The sequence below is a fragment of the Onthophagus taurus genome, chromosome 1 (assembly GCF_036711975.1).
Source record: "Onthophagus taurus isolate NC chromosome 1, IU_Otau_3.0, whole genome shotgun sequence".
In the NCBI taxonomy this organism is placed as follows: domain Eukaryota; kingdom Metazoa; phylum Arthropoda; class Insecta; order Coleoptera; family Scarabaeidae; genus Onthophagus; species Onthophagus taurus.
This window is the reverse complement of record NC_091966.1, coordinates 36,188,986-36,212,966: the sequence shown is the minus strand read 5'-3', so window position 1 is coordinate 36,212,966 and position 23,981 is coordinate 36,188,986. Positions and strand designations below refer to the sequence as shown.

Sequence of the window (23,981 nt, the reverse complement as noted above, 5' to 3'; positions counted from 1 at the left end):
TTTTTTTAACAGTTGGCAGCAAATTTGTAACCTAACGTATTTTAAGATATCCAACACAAATATTTCAAGAAATTCTCATTGTTGAAGTTTAAAAACGCTCAAATCAGTACAAAAGACAGCTGCGTGAGTAATACGGTACTGTAAATGTATCGTAAACATTTCTCTCCACTTTGAAACAGGTAAACATCACGTGGTGTCAGCAGCTGATAATGAGCGTGTAAGGTTATGAGTTATTTTTTGGTTCAAACCTTATCAGTTTAGTTATTAATATTGCAACATTATTATTAAAAGGATTGATCCGCTACATTTTAAAAAATGCCTAAGAGAAAAAGTAAAAAGCCACCTTCCAAAGTTACAATTGAAACGAGTGATTCCTCCTTACAAATCGAATTAATATGTGATGAAATATCTAATAACCCTGTGTTTAAAAACATTTTCAAAATCGGAGAAGAATTACTTACTACATTGATTAATTATGAAAGAAATATACTGTCTTTAAAGAAAGAAGATGTTGATTTGTTGAAAATAAATTTAGAACAGGTTATACCGCATTTACAAAAGATACAAAATTGTATAAATTTTATGGACATAAAAGAGAATATAGGTGAATTACCATTTTCACTTCTTTGGAGCACGAGTCTTGTGGCAGTACATATTTGTGGTATAAACTTCAAATAATTAAACATTTAATTAACATGTTGATTAATTTAATTATGTTTTAGATGTTAATAAACCATTCCACCTCTTTTTAAAGAAAGAGTATAACGAGTTTGTGAAATTAAGACTGTATCCGGCACATATTTTAGATGTCGTCCATGGAATTGAAGGTTATAATACATTTTCTGTTCGTTTAAGAGAAGATAATATAATAGAATGCATGGTTTGCAATTATTTTGTATCTCAAACAAAAGTTGGGGCTTTGTTTGACCACATTTGCAGTTTATTTCATATGGAACAACTACAATTGCATTGTGATAACTTATCGAAATATCATGACTTTTGGATTCAACAACATTCATCAAAACAAGATATTCAATTATTGTTTTCTTATATCAATGAGAAAAATATGAAATGTAAACAATGTGAGAAATGTATAAAGTATGATGATGTGCTTTTACATCCAAATCCATGTAATCAACCAAAGGTTAAGAGAAGTCAAAACATTGCAAAACCAATCAATGAAGTTGGATATGCTCATAGAGTAAAAACAAGTATTTTTTTTGATGTACCTTATTTGAATATAGATGGGATTAATTATCCAGTTATGCAACGTATTCAGTCAGATAAAAACAAATGTGTGTGTATGATTTGTTCTAGCATGGTTAGTGAAGACTTCTGGGGTCATTGCGAAAGTGATATGCATCTATTTTATCAAAGTTCTTATATACTGACAGAAACAATAAAAAAATACCACCAAATTTTTAGTTCTTTCGAGGTTTCTAAACAAGTCCAAGTGGTTTATTATCATTTTCGTGAAAATAGTATCTTATGTTTATTATGTAAACATCTTGTAAACCTTGATCCAGCAGAAATTATAACACATATGAAAAATATTGACCATTGCAATAATCTGAAATCAGTAAAACCTAACGATTTAAGTAAGATTTTTTTTTAGAATTCATTGCATTATTTAAATAATCTTGCTTTACAGTTGATTTAATTGGAAAATCATTGGAATATTGTGAAGATAACAGTAGCAATGTTAACATTCCAAGTGTAATAGTGGAAGAAACCAACTACCCAATAATCCAAGTTTGTCATGATTCCACTTTATATTGTCTCACATGCCACGTCACACTTAGAAGAACCATTATGGAACATTTAATTCAACCTGAACATTTTAAATCAGCAACAAACAAATTTAATATATCCACCTTAGCTTTATACCACGACATTTTTAAAACTTTACCTGATCGATTTCAAAATGACAAAATATTCTTTAGGAAACGAGCTACTGATATACGTTGTGTTCTGTGTAGTGGATGTGTTACTTTTGATGGTCCCGCTTTATTACATCATATTAAAACGCGACATTTAAAAGGAGACAAATGTAAAGTATTTTAAAATGCGTTTTAACTGGTAAGGTTAATTTGTGTTTTTGTTTAGTTCAACATGTTCGGGTACCTCCTACAACTCTGAAGGTTGATGATATATCTGGAGGTGATATGATGAACATTAAGAAACATGAAGGTATATTTTTAATTGTTAAAAATTTACTTGAATCATATTAACCTTCCAGCGGGCGCGCTGTTATAAAATTTATAACAATTTTCGTTTTTATAATATATCGCCTTATATTATGCATTTGAAAGGATTGAAAGGATCATGAGGATTCATTTTGAACATGATAAAAAAAATTAAAAAAATATTGTTGTCTTTATGGCAAAAAAAGGTATAAAAGGCAAGCAATTTACACATTAATTGCTGACTTATAAGAGCGTATTTATATTATGGGATGTATTTTTGAGTATATTTCGAGTGCGTTTCAAAAGTAACGGATAAATTCGATAAAATTATTATAAACAATTTATGAAAATATCGCTGAAACGGGTCTAAAGATTTAAATTTTTTGCAATTTTTTGGTGTATACGAGCCCTAACAACTATACATTAGGACAAAATAAAATTTATATACAGGGTGATTCACATAAGAACCGACACAGAGCAGGGACATGTAGAGGACAATAAATTAAGATGATTTAACGCAATTTATCTCTATACTAAATTGTACCCCTGAGGAGTTATAGGCCTTCAAAGTTGGGTCTTAAATTTTTAAATCATTAAATTCTTCGTAATACATTAAGCTAGAAATACCAAATTTGGTATACGTTATGAGTGTACTGAAGGTATTAATTGGTAGCAAATTGAAACCAATTATGGCATTTCAAAGGGTTGGTTAAGGCTGATGGTCTCCTAAATTTTGACAGATTTTTTTAACCTTTTGGTGGATTTAACACATTATTACCTCATTTCATGTGGAATTTAATTCTAAAACTTTTTTTACTCTTATTATTTTTTAAAAAACATTGTCGTTTTCATAGAAAACTCAAATAACTAAAGACGCGTATTTCGTTAATGCTACTTAAAATCATCGAAAATTCAGTAGTCGGCTGTGAAATTGTACGTCAAACTTGACAAATAGGTTATAAAACCTTGTTGTCAAAAAATTTTATAACCTATTTGTCAAGTTTGACGTACAATTTCATAGCCGACTACTGAATTTTCGCTTATTTTAAGTAACATTACGAAATAAGTGTCTTTAGTTATTTAAGTTTTTTATTATTTTTTTAAGAGTAAAAAAAGTTTTAGAATGAAATTCCACATGAAATGAAGTAGTAATGTATAAAATCCGTCAACAGGTTAAAAAGATCTGTCAAAATTTAAGGTACCATCACCCTTAATCAACACTTTGAAATGCCTCAATTGAGTTCAATTTGCTACCAATTAATGCTCTTGGTACACTCATAACGTATACCAAATTTGGTTTTTCTAGCTTAATTTATTACGAAGATATTGAACTTTTTAAAAATTTAAGAGCCAACTTTGAAGTCCTATAACTCCTCAGGTGTACAACTTAGTATAGAGGTAAGTTACTTTAAATCATCTTAATTTATTGTCCTCTACATGTCCCTGCTCTGTGTCGATTCTTATGTGAATCACCCTGTATAATTAATAACAATTACTTATACAGATTATTTTGCTTTAATAAATTTTTCAAATGAATATCATTTGATTAGACAATTAACAACAATTTTATCTAATGAACAACACAAAAAACTAAATACATATCCTATTACATCTAATTAAACTAGAAAAACAACTAAATATTGGGACATGGCACGATTTGTATTTCTAATATGGAGTAACATCACCCTTAGATTTTATAACCGCTTGAATTCGGTTGGGCATTGAATTCACTAAGGTTCTACACTGTTCAGGAGTAAATCCATCCCAAATTTGCTTTATTTTGGCTTTAAGTTCTGGCAATGTCCGTTGTGGGTTGTTCCTCAAAGTTTGTTTCATTTTGTGTCACACTGTTTCAATTACATTCAGATCTGGACTGTTGGAAGGCCAAGACAGGACATTAATATTTTGATCGATAAACCACTTTTTTGTAGTTTTGGCCGTATGACAAGCCGCTCCATCCTGCTGAAATATGTAATTTTCGCCAACATTTAACTTCACGATACTTGGTAGTAAGCTGTTTTGTAGTATTTGTTGATATTTTGCGGCGTTCACGGTGCCATCAATAAATTCAAAACATCCTAATTCTGAAGCTGTCATACAGCCCCAAATCATTACTCCCTTCGGAAATTTTACACAACGTTTTAAACAATCTTTTTGTAATTTGCGACGGTAACGAAAGCTCTAACAGTACTCAAACGAGTGCTGTAATGAGCATCCGATGCATCCTTACAGCATCCGATGCTGTAATGAGATTTTAGTTACATTTTATGGAAGCAGTTCAAGTTGGTGACATTGGGTCATTAATTTTTCTAGTTGTCAATGTGACAATTTTTGTCTATGGATGTTTAAACACGTTCTTAGCATCGAATACAAGGTCCACAATGATGAGGACATTGAACACTGAGCAATTTCTCTTATTTTGGGAAGTGTACATGAAACATTTTTTTCAGGTGATTTTTTTCAGGCCATTTCTGAATAATGTACAATAAATATTAATATCGGTTACATAAGAAAATTTTCGAGAAAAATTAATTTAAAGTTTCATTATTTCCCATTCATTTCATATAAAAAATAGTAGTAGCCGTGCGTCACCATGGCAACCATTTGTTTTGATTTAAAATTTCCAAGCGTCAAAATTCGAAAAAACTTCGATGACGTCATAACTCGTTTAAAAATGGCGGAAAAATTTTAAAATATACACCAAAAAATTGCAAAAAGTTTAAATCTTTAGATCTGTTTCAGCGATTTTTTCATAAATTGTTTATAATAATTTTATCGAATTTATCCGTTACTTTTGAAACGTACTGTATATGAAGGTTTCGGCTCGTTGGTATAGTTTTTGAAAAATACAGGTCCGTAATGACAATTTTGTCAGATTGGAAATTTTTTTTCTTCATCTTTTCAATATTTCATTCTTTTCGGTTTTTTCGTGAGATTATAGAAATATTCAAAGGTTCAATATTTTTCGAACGAACGTGTTTTCACTTCTACGATAATTTTAAATTCTTTTATACATACATACAACATACAAGGGAAGTGTCGGAACTGTCCCTCACCGATTTCGTTGCAATTTGGTACAGCGGTAGTATAGACTAAAATAAGGTATAAGTATTTTTTTATACGTGCTTATAAAGCCCCTGGGGCGAGTTATAAGGGTTGAAAGTTGGGGTGAACTATCGAAATGTGGTAAATGTAAACTGATATTCATTTTCAAAAAGCTTTCCATTGATATATCACACATATATCTGAGGGCTTCAGGGGGTAAACTACCCCTGATTTTTTTGGAATAATTTAAAAAGTACCTTGTCGATTTTGTCGGCATTATGTACCCTAATAGTACGTTTAAAAATATTAATTACGTGTTCTTTCCCATTTGCTTCTGACCATCCCCTCCGTAATTACGGGGTAAAATAGACAACCCTTTTCTCTAAGAATAATTTGCTAAAACTTACAGTTTTGAACATTATTTTGAAGAAAATCGTAAATTAATTGCAAAATAAGATTTATGCTATAAAACAGACTATACGACATTTAGGGGTGGCTGGAGTTAGCTGCCGTAATCACCTTCAAAATTAATTTCTTCGATAGTATTTTTTGATGCAATTTAGCACAATGATCACTTTGTACGTTAAATAGTACTTTGAAAGAACTTACAAGGATTAGAAGTTGCGGGTAGAAAATATATTTTCGCTCGCATAATTGCTATATAAAAATGTTCAGTACAAATTTAAGTTTTCTAAAGAACTTTTTATCCATGTTTAATGAATATTAAAATTATAAACAAATAAATATAACTTCTTATCTTGCAAAATTCAATTTATTTTAACGGAACCGACTAGTTTTACTTAGTCATCTTCAGCCGAATGGTCAATAAATTAAATTGAATTTTGCAAGATGAGAAGTTATACAGTATTTATTTGTTTATTATTTTAATATTTAAACGGAACTGCAACATGGATATCAACAGTTATGTTTAATGAAGTTTACTAACCATATTCTATTTAAATAATACAAAAGTTAAGATAATTATATAAATATTTATTAAAAATGAGTTAAAAAGCAATTGACAAAGAAATGGTTGTATATTATAAATACAACCATTTCAATCAAAAAGATATTTTTATTCAATGTATTGTTGGCAATAATGATTTTAAACGCATGGATTGTTCACAAATTGCACCACAACATCAGCTATGTCCCCATAGATATCTCATATTGGTTTTCCACTCGAAATGTGAAACAACGAAAAAACCCTCCTCGGGATCCAAGAATCCAGTAATAGTATTGTTTTCTCCAGTGTTTGGGAAATAATTATTTTTACATAAGCCAGACAAAAACCTGCACTTTATGAAGTGAAATATTTGGATCATACTTTCCTTTAATCTCACTGTTACCGACTTAAAAGCCCTTCAATATTTACCTATTGGTGAAATTTTTTTCAAATGAAGACAGTCAGCCATTTTGCAAGTTAAATAGTAAAGTTAACAAAAAAATGGATCCCTGTATGCTGTAATGTTGTTAGATTTCAAAAATGAATGCATTTCATTAATTTCATTTCATGTTTTTAACAATTGTTTAATATACATATGAAATATATAGTATATTAAATATTTTAATAACGTAATACTTATTAATACGAACGTTGTCATAAAATTTATGATACGCGCCCGCTCGTGTTATAAAATCGAGCGGGCCCAGTCAAAGGTTAATTAATTTTCATAAATGTTAGGTTAGATTTAACGAAATTGATAAATATAACAAAATGAACAAAATTTAAAGTAAAAATTTTTACGTTTTAGGATGTTCTTCTAAATCATCCACGCCAACACCTCAATTTGTGCCACCAGAAGGGATGGTTAATTTGAAAGGTTATCTCTCTCATAGTTTAAAAAGTATTTTGCATTTCACTTTTCTTTTATATTTTTATTAATTATTATTATTTTAGCTGATAAAATTGATTTAAAATCTGCCTCAGATTTAAAGTTCGGAGGTAAATTATCAAATAAATTTCTTTGAATACATTCATTGGTAATTTATTAATGATTTTAAAACAAAAATTATCTAACCATATATTAAATATACCTTAAGGGGCTTCGATCACGGTCTTAAAGTTTCCGAGGGGCATCGCCGTGTGAGGGGAGGAAGCTCGAAGGACGGTCGAGTGGGCTGTATCTAAAACTACGTGTCGACTGCATTCTATATTTCTATTGGGTAACGCGATATGAAGATATAACGTCATTAATGTTTAGAAAGGAACTTAAAAAGTTATTAAAAAGTATTTTTATTCCCGCAAATAAAATTTACTTAAAAGCATTCCATTTGTTTCTATATCAATTAGAGTTTTAAATATAAATAAACGAAACAAATTAAAAGCTAATACATATTAAATTTCAGCAAAAAAAAAGAATGAGTTTCGCATTACCATTTCTTTTAAATAATAAAATGATACTAATCGGGAGATATAGATAGTATAATAAATAGTAATAATGTATTAATAACGTTACATTAATAATTTTATTTGAACTTAATTTAATTTATGTATATAAACGTCACATGATTTAAAAATTTTTTTTCTTATTGGAACTGTTTGATGGAGAGTTGGTTTGGTGAATAAGTGTGAACCAGAAAACCGATATGATATACAAACGATATGTTTTCTAAAGATATTTATTTATCGAAGTAGAAAAGAAACTATATATTGTAATATAAGTATGTACATAAGTATGAAGGCTTTCACGGCCGGTGTGAATTAAACTAAAATTAGAACTAAAACTAGAACTAACACTAGAAAACTGACTTCGAACCAGTTTCTGAAGAAGGTTGCAACATGGCATCCGAAACGTCAAACCTTTTATTAAAAGACGCACGGCAAAACCCGAAAGTTTCTAGTGTTAGTTCTAGTTTTAGTTCTAATTTTAGTTTAATAAGTATGTACAATTTTATTGTATTTATATTAGGTCTAGGAACAAAATTTTTGATAATTTTATTTGTCTACTTAATAAGTAGTCCACTTTTTGATCTAGAACTCAAAGATATCATGTCTTCAAGGAGTTTGCGCAGCAATAATTGCAGCTTTATCAATAAAAAGTCTGAAAAAGAGAACATAGGCTGTAGCCTGATGATGCATGAGAGCTTCTAAAATTTGAAATATATACATCATTGTAGCGCATCATGCACTCTAATTATTTTTATATAGAAACATCATGTTATATCACCATGGATTGTTATATCAACATAATGTATTTTCCCATGGCGATTTTGTTATAGTTATAAAATAATAAATAAACAGATAGACACACAAAACAGTCCATCAAATACTCCATTTTAATTTTTAATATTTTATTTATACGATTAATTAATATAGAGGTACAAATAAATATACTCTATAATCATATATTTCTATAAATAATAGATACGACCTTTCTTTCAACTATCTTATTTATACATATTTGTATAAATAAGATTTTATATTAAATAGGACTTTCATTCTACTTCTTATTAATTGCGACAAATTATTTAAGTATTCCTTAAATATTTAGAACAGTAAAAGATTTCGTTGAGGATTATATTTATTTTTGTTTTACAAAATTTATAAACATATTCAATTATTGTAGATTCCTAAATACATAATCTTCAGGTGTGGTATAGTTTGGTGAATAATCAACACATAGCGACAATCTTCAGTTGATTCAAAACTGAAAAGTCTAATGTTAAAATGTTGTAACATACTTCATATGCCTTCAGGAAGAACATGAAAGAACATTACAACGTGTGCATTGGATGATTATTTGTATCAAAATAATTCATGTTAAAAAGTAATGCAAATAAATTTCATTAATTTTAATCAATAATAAAAATCTAACTCAATAATTATTGTATTTGTGCACGCTGTATAGGAGTACTATTTATTATAATATATTTAATTTATATTCTGTATTTTTTTAATTTTTAGTCTACTATTGAATTTACTTAAAATTTTTATTTTTATTAAACATTCATATCTTAATTAAATTATTAAAACGAAACGTAAGAATTCGGATCAATATACTTTAAAAAATTGTAAGTTATATTTCATTTCATATATTATTTTGTGCTTTTACGGCTAATTCCTAAAGAATGAATTTGTATTTCTACGAAGTCGTAAAAGATTCAATGGTAGACAGACTACGCACGATCTCGCAAAAACTGGTATGCCACACCACCAATCCTTTGAGGGCGGGGCTAATACAAAAATTAGGAAATTATTACAATATTTCGGCGTGGGAATTTCTCATTTTGCTCCTTTATTTTATGAAATATCAAAAAATTTTATTTAGAAAAAGTGTTCGTTTAATAATTATCTATGCCTCTTCTAAGCCCTTTTAAAAATGCTTCTTAATAATCTCGGTAATTAACAATAATTAATCAAATATCTCGTAGAAGAAGCATAGATTTTCCATTTTTAAACAACTTTTGTTTGAAACTTTTTTTGATATTTCTAACGGTTAACGGGTATTATTGGAAATACGTTTGTCGTTGCGGTCGAAGCCCCTTAACCTATCCCATTCTATGTTCGTAAATTTTTTTAATTTTATGTTTTCTTGCCTATTTAGGATCCAGAAATAAAGGTTATGATCCTAACACAATTAAAGAATTATTTGAAGATGTTCCCCACACTTACATAAATGGTGCGTTTTATCCGGTTTTTCAAAAAATTGCAAGAACTGTTCATTGTTTATTCTGTGTGGAAACACTACAACATTCATTGGATAACCATCTGAATTTAATAGAACATAAAAATAAACTGAGTTCATCTCAAGACGCGCTATGTGTACAAAATTACCATGAAATCTTTTGTTCATTACCTTACGAATTACAAACGCAACAGATTCATTTTAAAAGATGTGGAAAATTTTTAGAGTGTCGGTTATGCCAACATGCTTCGCCGTACTGTGTACAAGCCGTATATCAGCATATATCAACAAAGAGGCATAAAAAGATGTGTGATGAAACTACAAAAATGTTAAAGGTTATTTATATATGGAAATTTGGTATTTTTTAACTATTTCTTCAATTTCTATTTTTAATGTTATCTTTTTAGTAAGGAATTATGTTTATAAAGATTCTAACTTGGATACATTAATCTTTCTAATGGATAAAAAGATTAAAGGAAATGTACACAACATTTTAGGTAAATTTAATTTAATTTTAAATTATTTTTAATCACTATATATTTTTTCAGAAATTATTTTTCAAGCAGATCGCATAAATCTTCCATGTGCATATATTAACCAAAAATTTTACCCAGTATTCCAAATAATTAACGGAAATCTCCATTGTTTAATTTGTAACGAAGATCTTTTAGAAAACCCATTTGAACATGTTACGAATGATATTACGCATTTAGGGAGGGAATCCATGTATCTTAAACGGATTATTAAATATTATAACATTTGGAATTCACTGCCGGAAAACGTCCAAATACAACAATCGTTATTTCGAATGAAAAAGAAGCATTTTAAGTGTTTGTTGTGTACGTTAAGTCTTCCGTATGAAGTGGTTTTAATTTGGGAACATTTTAATTCAGAAGAACACGAACAAAACATTTATCAATTCGTTTTAGATCAAATAAATAATCAATCGGAATTGATTGTGGCTAATAATTTAGGTAATGTATTTGTTATGATTACGAAGTATATAAGAAATTTTTAACTGTATGAAGTTGTCCAAAAGTTACAAAAACATTCGGTAGGCGGACCAACCAACCTTGCACCGCGACCTCAAAGATCTATCATACCGATCTTTTGATCTACAAATTTGATAATGTAGATAACATTATCAAATTTCACCATGCAGTCCAATGCTCTTAACGAACATTAATGCCTTGGTGATGAGAATCTGATACGATTAACAGCAGGGTAGTGGCATAAAACATGCTCAACCCGCACATAGTCGGCATTCAACATCGTCGGCTAGAACCGACAAGTTGAGGTGTGTGTTTAATCGGCAATGTCCAGAAAAAATACCCATTAGAACTTTAATGCTGCTATGAGCAAGTCCTAAAATATCCCCGGGTTTGACAGTGGCGATGTTGTTAAACAACTTAGCGTGTCTCATTCCAGGAGAATTGGTCAATAGTAGGCGAAGTCTCCCTTCAGCCCACAGCCCAATCCTATGTTTGGCTATCGCAAATGATATACCAACTGCTGGCTCTGGCCCCACAAACGTTTTGCGCTGCCTTCTCGCGCTATCTCGTCTGCCACTTCCTTGCCAGCAACCCAAGAATGACCTGGGACCTAGATCAGAGAAAGTCTGTTATCACAAATCAGTGTGTTTAAAGTTCTTTTACAGATATTAACCAGAGTCGACACCGTTTTCACGGCATACAGCGCCTAGAGAGCGGCTTGACTGTTTGAGCAAAATCGTACTGTCATGTTCTTCGCCCCTCCCAAGAAGGATTTTAGCACCCATGTCAATAGCAAATACTTTCGTCTGGAATACAGTACAGTACGTACCCAGGCTGTAAGCCTGCTTAATCAGAAGTGTTTGGAAGTATACTCCTGCTCATCTGTGAACATGCAAATATCTCGCTGAACCAGAGAATTTTCATTTCGATCCAGACTGCCGTTCAGGCAGTACAATTTGGTATCGAGCATTAATCACTGGTAGTGATTCATTGATAGCTGTTAGGATACGTCGGGGCAGTTTTAAGCATATTGCTTAAACCGGTAAATTGTAGTTTTAGCCACTTTCTCTATATACAAATGCAAAGAAGATAGACCCCTGCACATACTCGCATACATATGCTCCATATTATAGCTTTTTGCTAGTGCTTTTGGGATGGTTACAGGTAGATATAGCGTTGTTAAAAGGGGGTGTTACATAATTGTGGATGACGAAGAACAGGAGCTACACAAGGAAAAAAGGATGAAGAGCGTGTCGCGCGAGATATTTGAGATAAGGCAATAAACAAGATAATGACTAGAAGAGGAAAAACTGTACAGGAAACTAAAAGTTTTGCAAGAAATGAGATAATGTGGGCAACATTCGTGTAGGGAGAAAGATAGTCAGAAAATATTTTATTGTAACAAAGATACAGGTGATTCCCAACCTATAGGTGTAAAAAATTGTAGTAACAGTTTTTTAGTTTCAAATCAAGAATACATAGAACATTATAAAATAGTATCAGAGCAAGTATTCGAAGTTATTTCCCAAATTTTCTATACACAGTTGGGATCGCCGAATTCACGATCGTCCACTATAGCGGCCTAAATCAGAGTTTTTCCGCTTTGTCTTGACAGCAGCATGTATCTGATTTCGCAATTCTTGCTTATTATTAACTTTTACTACAATTTTTTCACCTATTAGTCATTGTTTATCATGAGGAATAAATCCTAAAGTTTATGCATATAGGTGGAGAATCACTCTGTATATATTATTTGATAGCTTGGATGGTACCGCATATCTTTTGCTCTGTGACATTTATGTCACAATATCATAATAAGGGAAGGGGAGGCCAATGCGTTTTCAAATATTTATATTTTCATTCAACCGACTTGAATATTTTTGGTTTTGTTTAAAAGAACATTATTCTTAAAAGATATTTTTTATAAAGCGGTTTGGTTTAAAATAATTATGCTAGAGGGCGTCATTTACAGCAATTACGTATTTTTATGATTTTTGAAAAAGATTTTCTGAAATAGGAGTAATTTATGAAGTCCGACGATCTAGATTAACTCCAGTATCAAGGCCGGATTTTCATGTCATCCCATTTTCAGCATGTTATTGATTTTAGTTGCAGTATTTATATCGCAATTCTTTGTCGTCTTCTTCTTGGGGGTTCTTGAAATCTAGAAACAAGACTTCACGTGTTAACAATAGCGCATGAAAGGATATACTTAAAAAAAAGACAGTTTTAGGTTCTAACTTTTATAAGTTATATACAAATACTATAATGATATATGTGAACAAAGTCTTACAAAAAGTTGAATATTATTTATATTGTGCTTTCTTTTCTAGGTTACTATATTGATACAAATTTAAATTTGGATTCAATGTTATATTTGGCAGATATTGAGATAAATAAAACTAAGGAACATGATTTAGGTAAATATTTTTTTTTATAACTACATTATCAAAATAAATTAAGTTTTATCTATAATCTACTAATTTATCTATTTGTTAATATCAACACTATCAAATCGTTGACTAACATGAATAGTTAGTTAGATAAGATTATGTTAACGTCACTTTGTTTCTTTGTTTCATTTCAGTCTCAAAACAATTAAATGAAAACGATTCAAAAAGAAATGAATCAGTTGTGAAAGATACAGCAGGTAAGCTCGTTGAGTGTAAATTCTTAAAAAGTTATTGTTATCATAAATTATTATAGCTGACCATTTTCCTCTCCAATCGGTTGTTTTTGGTGAAAATATTTATGGAACTTGGAAAACTGCTCAGTACAATAAATTAAAAGAATTAGATAATTTAAAAAGGATCGAATGTTTGGCTAAAAATATAGCAGGTAAATAATTTTGGTTTTTTAGCATAATCGTGATTTATTATTTTTATTATTATAGCCGACCACTTTCCTCTTCAATCAACTGGTAATTATGAAAACATTTATGGAACATATAAAACTGCACAATATAAAGCAATAAAAGATATTGAAGATTTAAAAAAAAGGAAATTATTGGTTAAAAATATTGCAGGTTAATTAAATTAAATTTTGAATTAATTAGTTGAATAATTATTTTTATTATAGCCGACTACTTTCCTCTTCAATCAATTGATCCTTATGAAAACATTTATGGAACATATAAAACAGCTCAATATAAAGCAATAAAAGATATTGAAGATTTAAAAAAAAGGAAATTGTTGGTTAAAAATATTGCAGGTAAATTGAATTAAATTTTGAATTAATTAATTGAATCATTTTTATTAATTATTATTATTATAGCCGACCACTTTCCTCATCAGTTAATTGATCCTTATGAAAACATTTATGGAATATATAAAACAACTGAATATAAAGCAATAAAAGATATTGAAGATTTAAAAAAAAGGAAATTGTTGGTTAAAAATATAGCAGGTACGTTCATTGAACAATGAACAACTTTTATTGTTAATCAAAATTATTTCTACAGCTGATAACATTCCAACTCAATCATTCAATCACTGGGAAAATCTGTATGGAATCTATACAACCAACCGTTCACCTAAACGTTTTGAAATAAATCGGATTATTAAATCGTTATCTTTACTTAAAAATTCTAAGTCAGGTAAGAAAAATATTTATCTTTATTTTATTACATATACGAAGTACATACCCAGAATTAAAAAGAAATAAGTGAAAAGTTTTCGAGATATTAAGGAAATATGATATGATGACATACATTGAGTAAATCCGTTTTCTTTATACAAAGGCATTTTGATAAAATTAGGAAATAATAAACTTTTTGACCTTTGTTTAGAAAATTAAACTCTAATTGGGAGTAATCGCCTTTTATCTAGATCTTATATTGGGTGAGCCATCACACAGTGGAAATTTGAATCAGATATAAAAACAGAAGTAGTATCCGACCGAAATCGATATTTACCGCCGAAACAGTAATCGAAACATTTTTTAGGGGTAAATAAATGAAAAAATCCAAGGATATTAATAATACTGTATTCATCACAAAGTAAAAAACATGACTAATCTTAATAATGCACGTTTATCTTCAACCAATCGTTGCAACATTAGGTACGTGCTATTCCACCGCACCTCTATGGCTTGTAAGAGTGATTCCGCATTAATTTTGACAATCAAGTTTTCTGTACGCTTGTTCACTCCTTTAAAAGTGGGTGATTCTTCTGCACCTTTTTATCGCTGTTTTTAGTAATCAATATAACTTTCAATCTTTGTGATCCCATTATGAAACGACTTTTCAAACTCAGTAATGAGCACGACTTTAATGGATTTCGCCATACATCGGTCGTGCAACTTAACCAGTCGCATTGTTCGATTAAGTCTATTACTTTTGCTTTGACTTTGTCATCTGTTTGGAGCATTAATGAAGTCTAGAAATATAGTTCAGATTTAAAACTGTATTTATAATTGGCGTTTGGATCTTCTAAATTAAAACGTCTGGAAGCACTACTTTCCACTATAGAGTATGGCAGCATGTCGACAATTATAAAGTACATTAGCCTCATCGATTCTCTGAACAATTGCATGATCACCTGTTCATTGCGGTTCTTTCGTCCGTCATTCTGTTTGTTATATCTGTCAAGCTACATTGTATGATCTTCGATTTTTATTATTAATGTTTGACACATCTTTCTTTTTTAACTTAGGTTCATTTTCCTTTTCATCCATCTGTGATTGTTTCAAAACTTGTCTATTCTTTGAATTGTGAAATTTGCACAAAAGTTGTTTCAATCAATCCGTGTATAGTTTGTTTTTTGGTTCGTTACTGCCCAAAGAATAAAGTTTTTTGCAAAGTTGACATATGGCTTTTGATAAGTCAGCAGTGCTTTTGTAGTAGAAACCCCAACTCGTTTTTCATCTTTCTCTCTTTACATACTTTCTCTATATGCTTCATAAGATAGATGCACGTACACAAACAACTTGAAACTTCTTTACGCGCAAGCCAAAGCAGATACGAGAATAGACGAACAAAGTTTCGGTCAATTTTTGATAACTTTTAAACTTTATGGAACCAAATTAAAAAAAAAAACCTACCAGTATTAATCCCAAAAACATGCCTAATAAACAATTTTGGGCACTGATAAAGTTACACTGACATCATGACCTAGAACTAAAATCGCTGCATAACTACAAGTTCTATAAATAATAATTAATCTTGAAATGTGCTTCATAATGATAAAGACTTATGCAGCATTGGTTTATCTCTATTTAAAGCATAAAAAATATATTTTGTTCATTTATTATTGTTGAATACATTAAATATGTTTTTATATATTCGATTTTACTTTAAATAAAAATAATCCTTTATCATTTTAAAGACCATTTAGATATAAACACCATTTCTTGTAACCCAAAGTGATATTTTATCCATTTTGTATTTCTTTTTAACTAGAATGTATAAAAATAATTTAAGGGAACTTAATAGGATACATTTTTTATTGCTAAAAATTTCTTCACTATACTTATTTAGATAAAAACACTTTTTTTATTTATTTAAAACTCAGTTATTACTACGCTTTTCAGCGCCATCTATAAAACATGCAATGACACTATTTCTGACATTGAAGATTGAGGTTATGTGTCAAAACTGTTATTAGTGTTTTATTGATAAAGATTTTTTTCATTAAGTACAAAGGTGAAGATATAATGATCTCATCCTTAATTTCCGTCAACAATAACGCATTTGATGATGTAGTGATAGGTTAAATAAGGATTTTTTTTAAACAATTTAGTAACTTTCTTATCTTCCTGTATATATACTATGAAATCGTTTTATATCAATTAACTTAGGGGAAATACCTATTTTTATGTAAGTTTTTATTAAAAACAAACCAAATAAACGAATTTTATGTTTTTTAGATGTTGCCGTTAATGTAAATACAACAATGGATCAAAATCAAACACATAATTCCAAAAATTCTAAACAACATGAAGTTTATCAAAAAGGTGAGACCCCCACAAAGATTCTAACATATACATAAACTACTTTTTTATTATAGCATCAATTGAATTTCCCCCTTACGATGTTTCAATATTAAACTCAATATATAAAAATGGGTTGATACATTATAATATAAAAATAGATAACATCAAATATCCAGTTATACAGAATTTAGGTTTATACAAGCATTGTATAATATGCGAAAAAAGTATAACAAGCGAAATTTTTCATTGCAACTCTGATGAACACATAAAAAACTCAACAATTCAAGTGAAAAAACTTTTATTAAAAGATTTCCATCAAGTATTTGCATTATTACCAAAGCATTACCAAGAACAACAGAAGTATTTTCGAAAAGAGGAGCAATTAAAGTGTATATTGTGTAATGTTGGCATCAAATATGATTTTGGTCTTATATTGAGTCACATTCAAGAAAAAGATCATATTATGAAACAGGAAAAATTTGAAAGAAGCCCCAACACCAGTCGTAATTATTTTGTTGTTATTATTTAAGTTTTATTTTTAACTATTTCTTTTAATTTTCAAGGAGGAAATTCACCGTTTGTGAATGAGAGTCTTCCTGATGACACCAAATCACCAAATAAAGAGAACAAACAGATTATTGAATCAATTGCAAAATCAAATCTAACATCTAATTCTAATATTAATAAACCAACCATAAATGGAACATCAAAAGAAACTTTAAAATATAGTTTACCAGCTATGATTAAACTGTTTCAAAATCTTGAAGAATACACCATTAAAATAAACAATAATGAATTCTTTCTTTTGCGAAATAGTACGTTTGGAATTCGTTGTTTGTTATGTATTGATGGCCCCGCTTTTAATCCAGCTGATCATGTAAAGACCAGCAATCATATAAAGCATACAACCAATCAGGTTGCTTTAAAAAATTTTGAAAAATTGCATCATCTTTGGATGACGAGCAAGGACAATCAGCAGGAACAATTGTTCTATATTGTGCAAAGACATTGTCATTTATGTCAAGTTACTCTTAAACATGATTACATATTAAAACATATTGAAACGAAAGGACATTTGGATAAAGTTGATCAAGACAAACGTCTTACCGCATCAACACAATTATTAAAAATGGAAACAAAGACTGAAGATGAGAAAAATGGTATAATTGAAAATCAAAAGATTGTTGACAAAAATTTCGCAATTACAGAAATCATGTCTAATTATACAGAAAATATTTCCTCAACTCAGGAATCACAGGATGTTATTCAAAATGGTATTGAGCATGATGAAGATACTAAAAGTGAAGGTAATTAATAATAATAATATTTTATTCCTTTCAGTGGATTACAATACATAATTCATATTACAGTTATAATAACTGAGGTATATCCAGATTGTCTATAAATCCTACCCCTTTCCCCAGCCTCCTTATGTCTCAAATCGTCATACTCTACCAGCAGATGGTGTAAAGACTCCGTCTCCACACAGTTTACACCCCTTCTCCTCATCCTCCATTAAATATCTACCTCTTCATCCCCCTCCACCATCAAGAACTTTGGTAGCAGCCCCTCTGTTGAAATCTCCTCATAATGTGGGTTATATCTACTCTCCCACATGTCAGTCCTGCATTCCTACATCCCTGCCCCCCAGTTGTCTCTACATCTCTTCTCTTGTCTTCTACATCATTTCTGTAATATCCCCCTGACCATATACCCCGCCGTCTCCTTAGCCAATCTCAACACCAACCTCCAGTATCTAGTCTGTACATCCTCTAATAGCCCTTGCTCCTTTCATCCAAATATATCATAACGCTTTTTATCAAGCTCTCAAGCGTGGTCTCTTCTTGTTGCGTCATCGTCGTCATCGATCATGGTTACTACAAGTCCTTAGCATTTTATATATTCTAAACTTGGTCTTTCTCATGATTCTTACAACTTTTTCCGCGACTCAGCCAAAGTTGTCGACAAGTATGTCGTGACTCCTGCTCTTTTGATTATGATGTACTCATGTCCCATTGTCTATTGGTTCAATTCTGCGAAAGCTTCCTTAAGAGCACCTTCATTCCGCTCTTATTACCAGTCTCCTTTTACTCTTCCTCGTTGTGCCTAGTCCCATTCTTAACTTAGTCTTTTGTCAGTCTCATTTCTCTCTAAAAAATAAGCTTGGGTTTTTTCTCTTCCTAGACTCTATTTTAACTCTTTTTGCTAGTAACTTTCTTATTCCAGTCTCTGCTCAATTACTTTTTTGTAATACAAGTCTCTAATCTCACATCATTCTGCTCAGTAACTTTTTTTATTTTTAATTTCTGTTCAATCTTTTTCTTCTATTACCAGGTTTTCTAGTCTTCATCCTTTCTGTCCAGTTTCTGTGCACGCACACCCTTGCACATCATACTCTAAAAACTTGAACAATTTTCTTTTATGGACACACTGTATTTATACAGGTCGCTGATATGTATGGAAACGGTCAGTTATCAGTAAGATAGGAAGCGAAAAATGTTGAGATACAAAAGTTTTAGTGTTTTTTAAAATCTATTACAATAAAGACAAATTAAGTATACAGGTCAGTCAAAAAGTTATGACGAAACAAAATTAATGGAACACCTATATATTATTCCATATTTCAATTAATCTCGAAATTCTAAACAAAATTCATGTAACACATCATAGAGCTTAACTTAACCGTTTTCCAGATGTCGAGCTTTTAAAAATTTACGAATTTATATAATTAGTGATGTAATTTATCTTTGGGCACAAATTATTTAAACTATTTTTGTATTTTTGACATGTGTTATGTCACTGCGTTGCTATGGACATGCGAAACTTTCAAAGGTACCTTGATGAATTATGACTACCTAAGTCTGACGTCACAGAGTTGGGCAGAGCTTATACCGATTCCAAACAATTTCGTTTCTAACGATAAACCACCATAAAAATGTCATTTAAAAAGTCACTTAGTTTATTTTATTTTAACACTAATTGAAAAATTGCATATGGTGATTTACCGTTAGCAACGAAAATGTTTGGAGTCGGTATAAGCTCCGCCCATCTCTGTGACGTCAAGGCTTAGGTTGGTTGTCTATTTATAGGAGTGATTTTCAAAGTTCAATATCACGAAAACGGTTAAGTTTAGGTTTACGATGTGCTACATGAATTTTGTTTAGAATTTCGAGATGAACCGAAATATGGAATAATATACAGGATGTTCCATTAAAGAAAACAGAACTTGGTTTCGTCATAACTTTTTGACTGACCCTGTATACAGTAAAACCTCGACTTACGCGTCCCTGTACTTACGCGGTTTTTCTAACGATGTCGCGCCGTCGGGAAGCGACAAGAATTTTTCGACATCCCTCATTCGTCAGTCAACTCTTTTAGATTTTATAAAGCCGTCAGAGCCGACGTAATAATATACGTTCTAATATTATTTATCTACAACTGCTTGGATAAGTCGCCATTACGACACTCATTTGAGGTGATTTGAGTTACGTAATGAAGTTCTTTATCGCACTGGTTTCATTACGTAACGCATTTTTAGCCCAATCAGAACTGACTTAATTTATTGAAACGAGCAACAATACAAAAGGAAAAGTGCTACCTATTTAAAGAGAAAATACTATTTATTATAAACATTAATTGTTATTTTTAGAGGTAACAAAAGTTTTTGTAAGGGTTGCACTTTTACTGGTTAGTAAAAAAATCTTGTATTAAATATAATACGTCTCTTTATTTACATGTTTCGCCTGTCCTGGCAGGCATCTTCAGAATAAAGAGTAAGGTATAATTTGAAAATAAAATTTTTTGAACAACGTAAACTATTATAATGTTGAATTAACGGTAAAATTCTGTTTAAAAATCACAAATGGGTAGTATCTTTACAATCGGTCTTGATAATGTGTTGAAAATGTGAAGACATAATTTGAAATTTACAACTTAAATTAAAACTTTTGTATCTTAAGATTTTTTGCTAGCTATCTTACTTTAGGAGAGATGATTGTGGGTTAGATAGATGATTTGTTCCTCAAAGAAATGGTTCATTTTAATTTGAATGAGCCGAAGAATAGAGAAAAAAATCGACTTTATAATGTAATATAAAAATGGAAATTTTATATAACTTGGTCCCAAACACGACTTAATTTCAACCAATAACACGCAAATCCTCGCACATAACTTATTTGTATCCTCACCAACCACTGTTTAACTTTTTTTTCGCTCTATTCATTCATTATTCCTCTCCCAATTCTTTCATTCCACTCTATTCTCAGTTCTCCCTTAAATATATACTAATTAATTTATCCTTTTATTTTTTAGATATTGCAAGTACTGATAACCTACAAGTAAATTACGCTTCTTGGGTAAAAGCAACCATTTATTATGGATTAGCTAAATATACAGTATCAGTAAATGGAAACCTGTTTCCGTATTTAAGACGTACATTCCAAGGTTTAAGATGCATACTTTGTCAAGATGAAGAAGTGATTTCAATTTCTGATCATTTAAAAACTTCACACCACACACAACAATTAGATAATCCGAAAGCTTGGCTATGCGTACAAGATTTTCACGATTATTGGTCGAGAAAAACCGACCCGATAAGTCAAAATCAACAGATTTACGTCATCAACGGAAAGTGCGTTTTATGTAGACACTACAATCATACAACGAACATAAACGAACATCTACCATCAAAAGAACATCGAATTACCGAGGATGGTGTTGATTGCGACGAACTAATAGATGTGATGGGGCTAAGTAAGAATTTATTAAAAATCGAAAATTAGATTTAATAATGTTTAAAACTAATTTTTTATTTTAAACAGGAGATAAATTCCGTTATTGCGATCAAGTTGAGAAAACTTTATACAAAGATTTAGATCAGTATTTTACATACCATGGTTTGATAAAATTACCACTTTTGAGATTAACTAAAGAAGGTGTTAGGTGTATTTTATGTGATGATACGGGAGTAACCTCACCAGCCCAACATGTTAAAACACCAGCTCATCAGCAGGCTCTTTACAATTACGATAAACGCGAGAAATTATGGAATTTCCATAAAATGTGGCAAAAAATGGAACCAGCGGCTCAAGCGCATCAACAACACGTTATTTTAATGATGTGTCTCGCTTGTGATAGAAAAATAAGTCTTGAAACTGGGGAAGCTCATGTTTTATCAAAAGCACACCAAGGAAATATTAAAATGAAAGAAAAAAATCAAGGTTGATTATAATCTTTTTATATAAAACAATTTCTTTTAAATTTTTATTTTAGCTAAACCAAAACGAGTAGTTACCCACGATATAAAACCATCAATACCATCTCCGGATCCTCACAATTTAATGAGCCAAATTCCGTGGTATTTCACACCCCACTTTAAATTTTTAAAACCTCAACCGAATAATAAAAACGAAATAACATGTACTGCGTGTAAAAAACTCTTTACAAACGCCATGCAAATAAGAACTCACTTAGACACCAAAGATCACTGCATCGCATCAAAACTGGATCAAATTAAAAATCAATTTCTTTGTGAAATTTGCATGAGAAAGGCGAAAAATGAAAAAGAATGGCTGGAACATTTACAGTCGGGAAATCACACGACTTGTGTTCAAGGTCTCGGTACTAATCGCAAATCAACCATGAAAGAAAACACTTGCGTCACGTGTAATATGGTGATTTTTGGCGATACCGTTTCAGTGATGCGACATAATAAAAGTAAAAATAATAAGGGAGGTGTTGAAACTACGTTAACCAAAGGAATGAAAAGATTACTTTCAAGTAAGAAAGCGATTTTAAGCGAAGCTATGAATCTTGTTAAAATCGTCGATCATGATATTGATAAAAGTAAAGCTGATGTTAATGAATGTTGCAAAGCTCTTGAGAAAACGTTATCTGCGTATTATTCAATGTGTCGAGTTTATCCGTTTGGATCAAGAGTTACTGGACTTGGAAACAGAGAAAGTGATCTTGATGTTTTTATTGATATTGGCGGTATTTATGACGGTTCACGTTTCCAATCAGCCGATGAACAAGCAAATATTGTCCTCAAAGTGGGCGATTTATTAAAAAAGAACAAGAAACAGTTTACTAATATTGTTACTGTACCTGGAGCAAGAACCCCAATAGTTAGAGTGTTTCATATTCAAACAGGAATTGATTGTGATATTTCATTCAGACATGGTTTATCGGTAGAAAATACAGAGTTTATTAGGTAAATTAAAAAAATTAAATTTGTGATATTAATAAAATAAGTTTTTGTTTTTTTAAGATTTTGTATCGAGTTACAACCAATATTAAGACCAACATTGTTGTTTTTAAAATTATGGCTTTCAAATACAGATCTTCCATATGGTACTCCAACATCTTACGCTTTCACAATGCTAGTAATATTCTTTATGCAACAACAAAATTATTTACTATCTGTAGATGAATTACGATTTCGTAACAGAAAGGGAAAAGTAAAAATCGACGGCTGGGAAGTTGTTGAATATACAACAAGCATCGCGGAAATGAAAAAGTATGTCAGAGAATGCACTGTCCCTCTACCGGAATTATTAAAACAGTTCTTTGGTTATTATGAAAATTTTAATTTCGGCAGTTTAGTTGTTTGCCCTTTATTAGGACATATGATTGATAAATCCCATTTTGTACCGCAACAACCTGATTTACCACCACAAATGAACACCTACGTACGAAAATTAAACGAGCCTAATGGGGAAGTTTTAAAACATCATACCCCAATGTGCGTTCAGGATCCATTTGATTTATCTCATAATGTTACTAAGGGATGTTCAGGAATAGCAGCGAAGATGTTTCAGAAGTATTGTAAGTTATCGAAGTCTCATATTAGTGCCTTGCAGTAAAGAAACGAAAAAAATTAAAAAAAAAACAATAAATAAGAAGAAGAAGAAAGTTAACAGATTTAAGAAAATGGTTAAATCTAAAACGAGATAAATCATAATGTTACCTTTAATTTTAGTTGTGTCAATTTTGTATTGTTGAAGTGAATACATTGTATTTAAGCTGTGGGTGCCATCATGTTTATGTTTTTTTATGTATTATTTCATTATACGACTAAAATGATTATTAATTAGATCGGATATCAACAAAGGTGTTGATAAAATTGTATTTTTTAATATGATGAAACATTTATTGATTATGATTTTAATGAAATAAAGTTATTTTTAATAAATAATAAA

The 23,981-nt window shown here is 30.5% G+C and overlaps 1 protein-coding gene across 5 annotated transcripts; it reads left to right on the top strand.

Moving 5' to 3' along the window:
- Window positions 1-15: 15 nt before the first annotated feature.
- LOC111421116 (uncharacterized) lies at window positions 16-23,981 on the top strand. Of its 5 annotated transcripts, none has more exons than XM_071201095.1 (24): window positions 16-179; window positions 292-661; window positions 723-1,598; window positions 1,652-2,050; window positions 2,107-2,190; window positions 6,986-7,078; window positions 7,132-7,176; window positions 9,779-10,216; window positions 10,267-10,356; window positions 10,408-10,833; window positions 13,185-13,271; window positions 13,439-13,501; window positions 13,558-13,689; window positions 13,745-13,876; window positions 13,930-14,061; window positions 14,125-14,256; window positions 14,312-14,446; window positions 16,717-16,803; window positions 16,857-17,285; window positions 17,346-18,089; window positions 21,094-21,534; window positions 21,603-22,001; window positions 22,054-22,993; window positions 23,051-23,981. In XM_071201095.1, the coding sequence occupies exons 2-24, from the start codon at window positions 316-318 to the stop codon at window positions 23,643-23,645; spliced, it is 7,245 nt and encodes a 2,414-aa protein (XP_071057196.1). In that variant the 5' UTR covers window positions 16-179; window positions 292-315; the 3' UTR covers window positions 23,646-23,981. The 5 variants fall into 5 exon arrangements, with proteins under 5 accessions (XP_071057196.1, XP_071057194.1, XP_022910022.2 ...); XM_071201093.1 differs by having other exon boundaries at window positions 16-217; XM_023054253.2 differs by having other exon boundaries at window positions 18-123; window positions 180-661.

Coding starts and splice junctions, on each gene's coding strand:
- LOC111421116 (XM_071201095.1), top strand. CDS start 316: ATGCCTAAGAGAAAAAGTAAAAAGCCACCTTCCAAAGTTACAATTGAA. Junction 13,502..13,557: donor AGTTGTGAAAGATACAGCAG/GTAAGCTCGTTG, acceptor AAATTATTATAG/CTGACCATTTTCCTCTCCAA. Junction 22,994..23,050: donor GAAAATACAGAGTTTATTAG/GTAAATTAAAAA, acceptor TGTTTTTTTAAG/ATTTTGTATCGAGTTACAAC.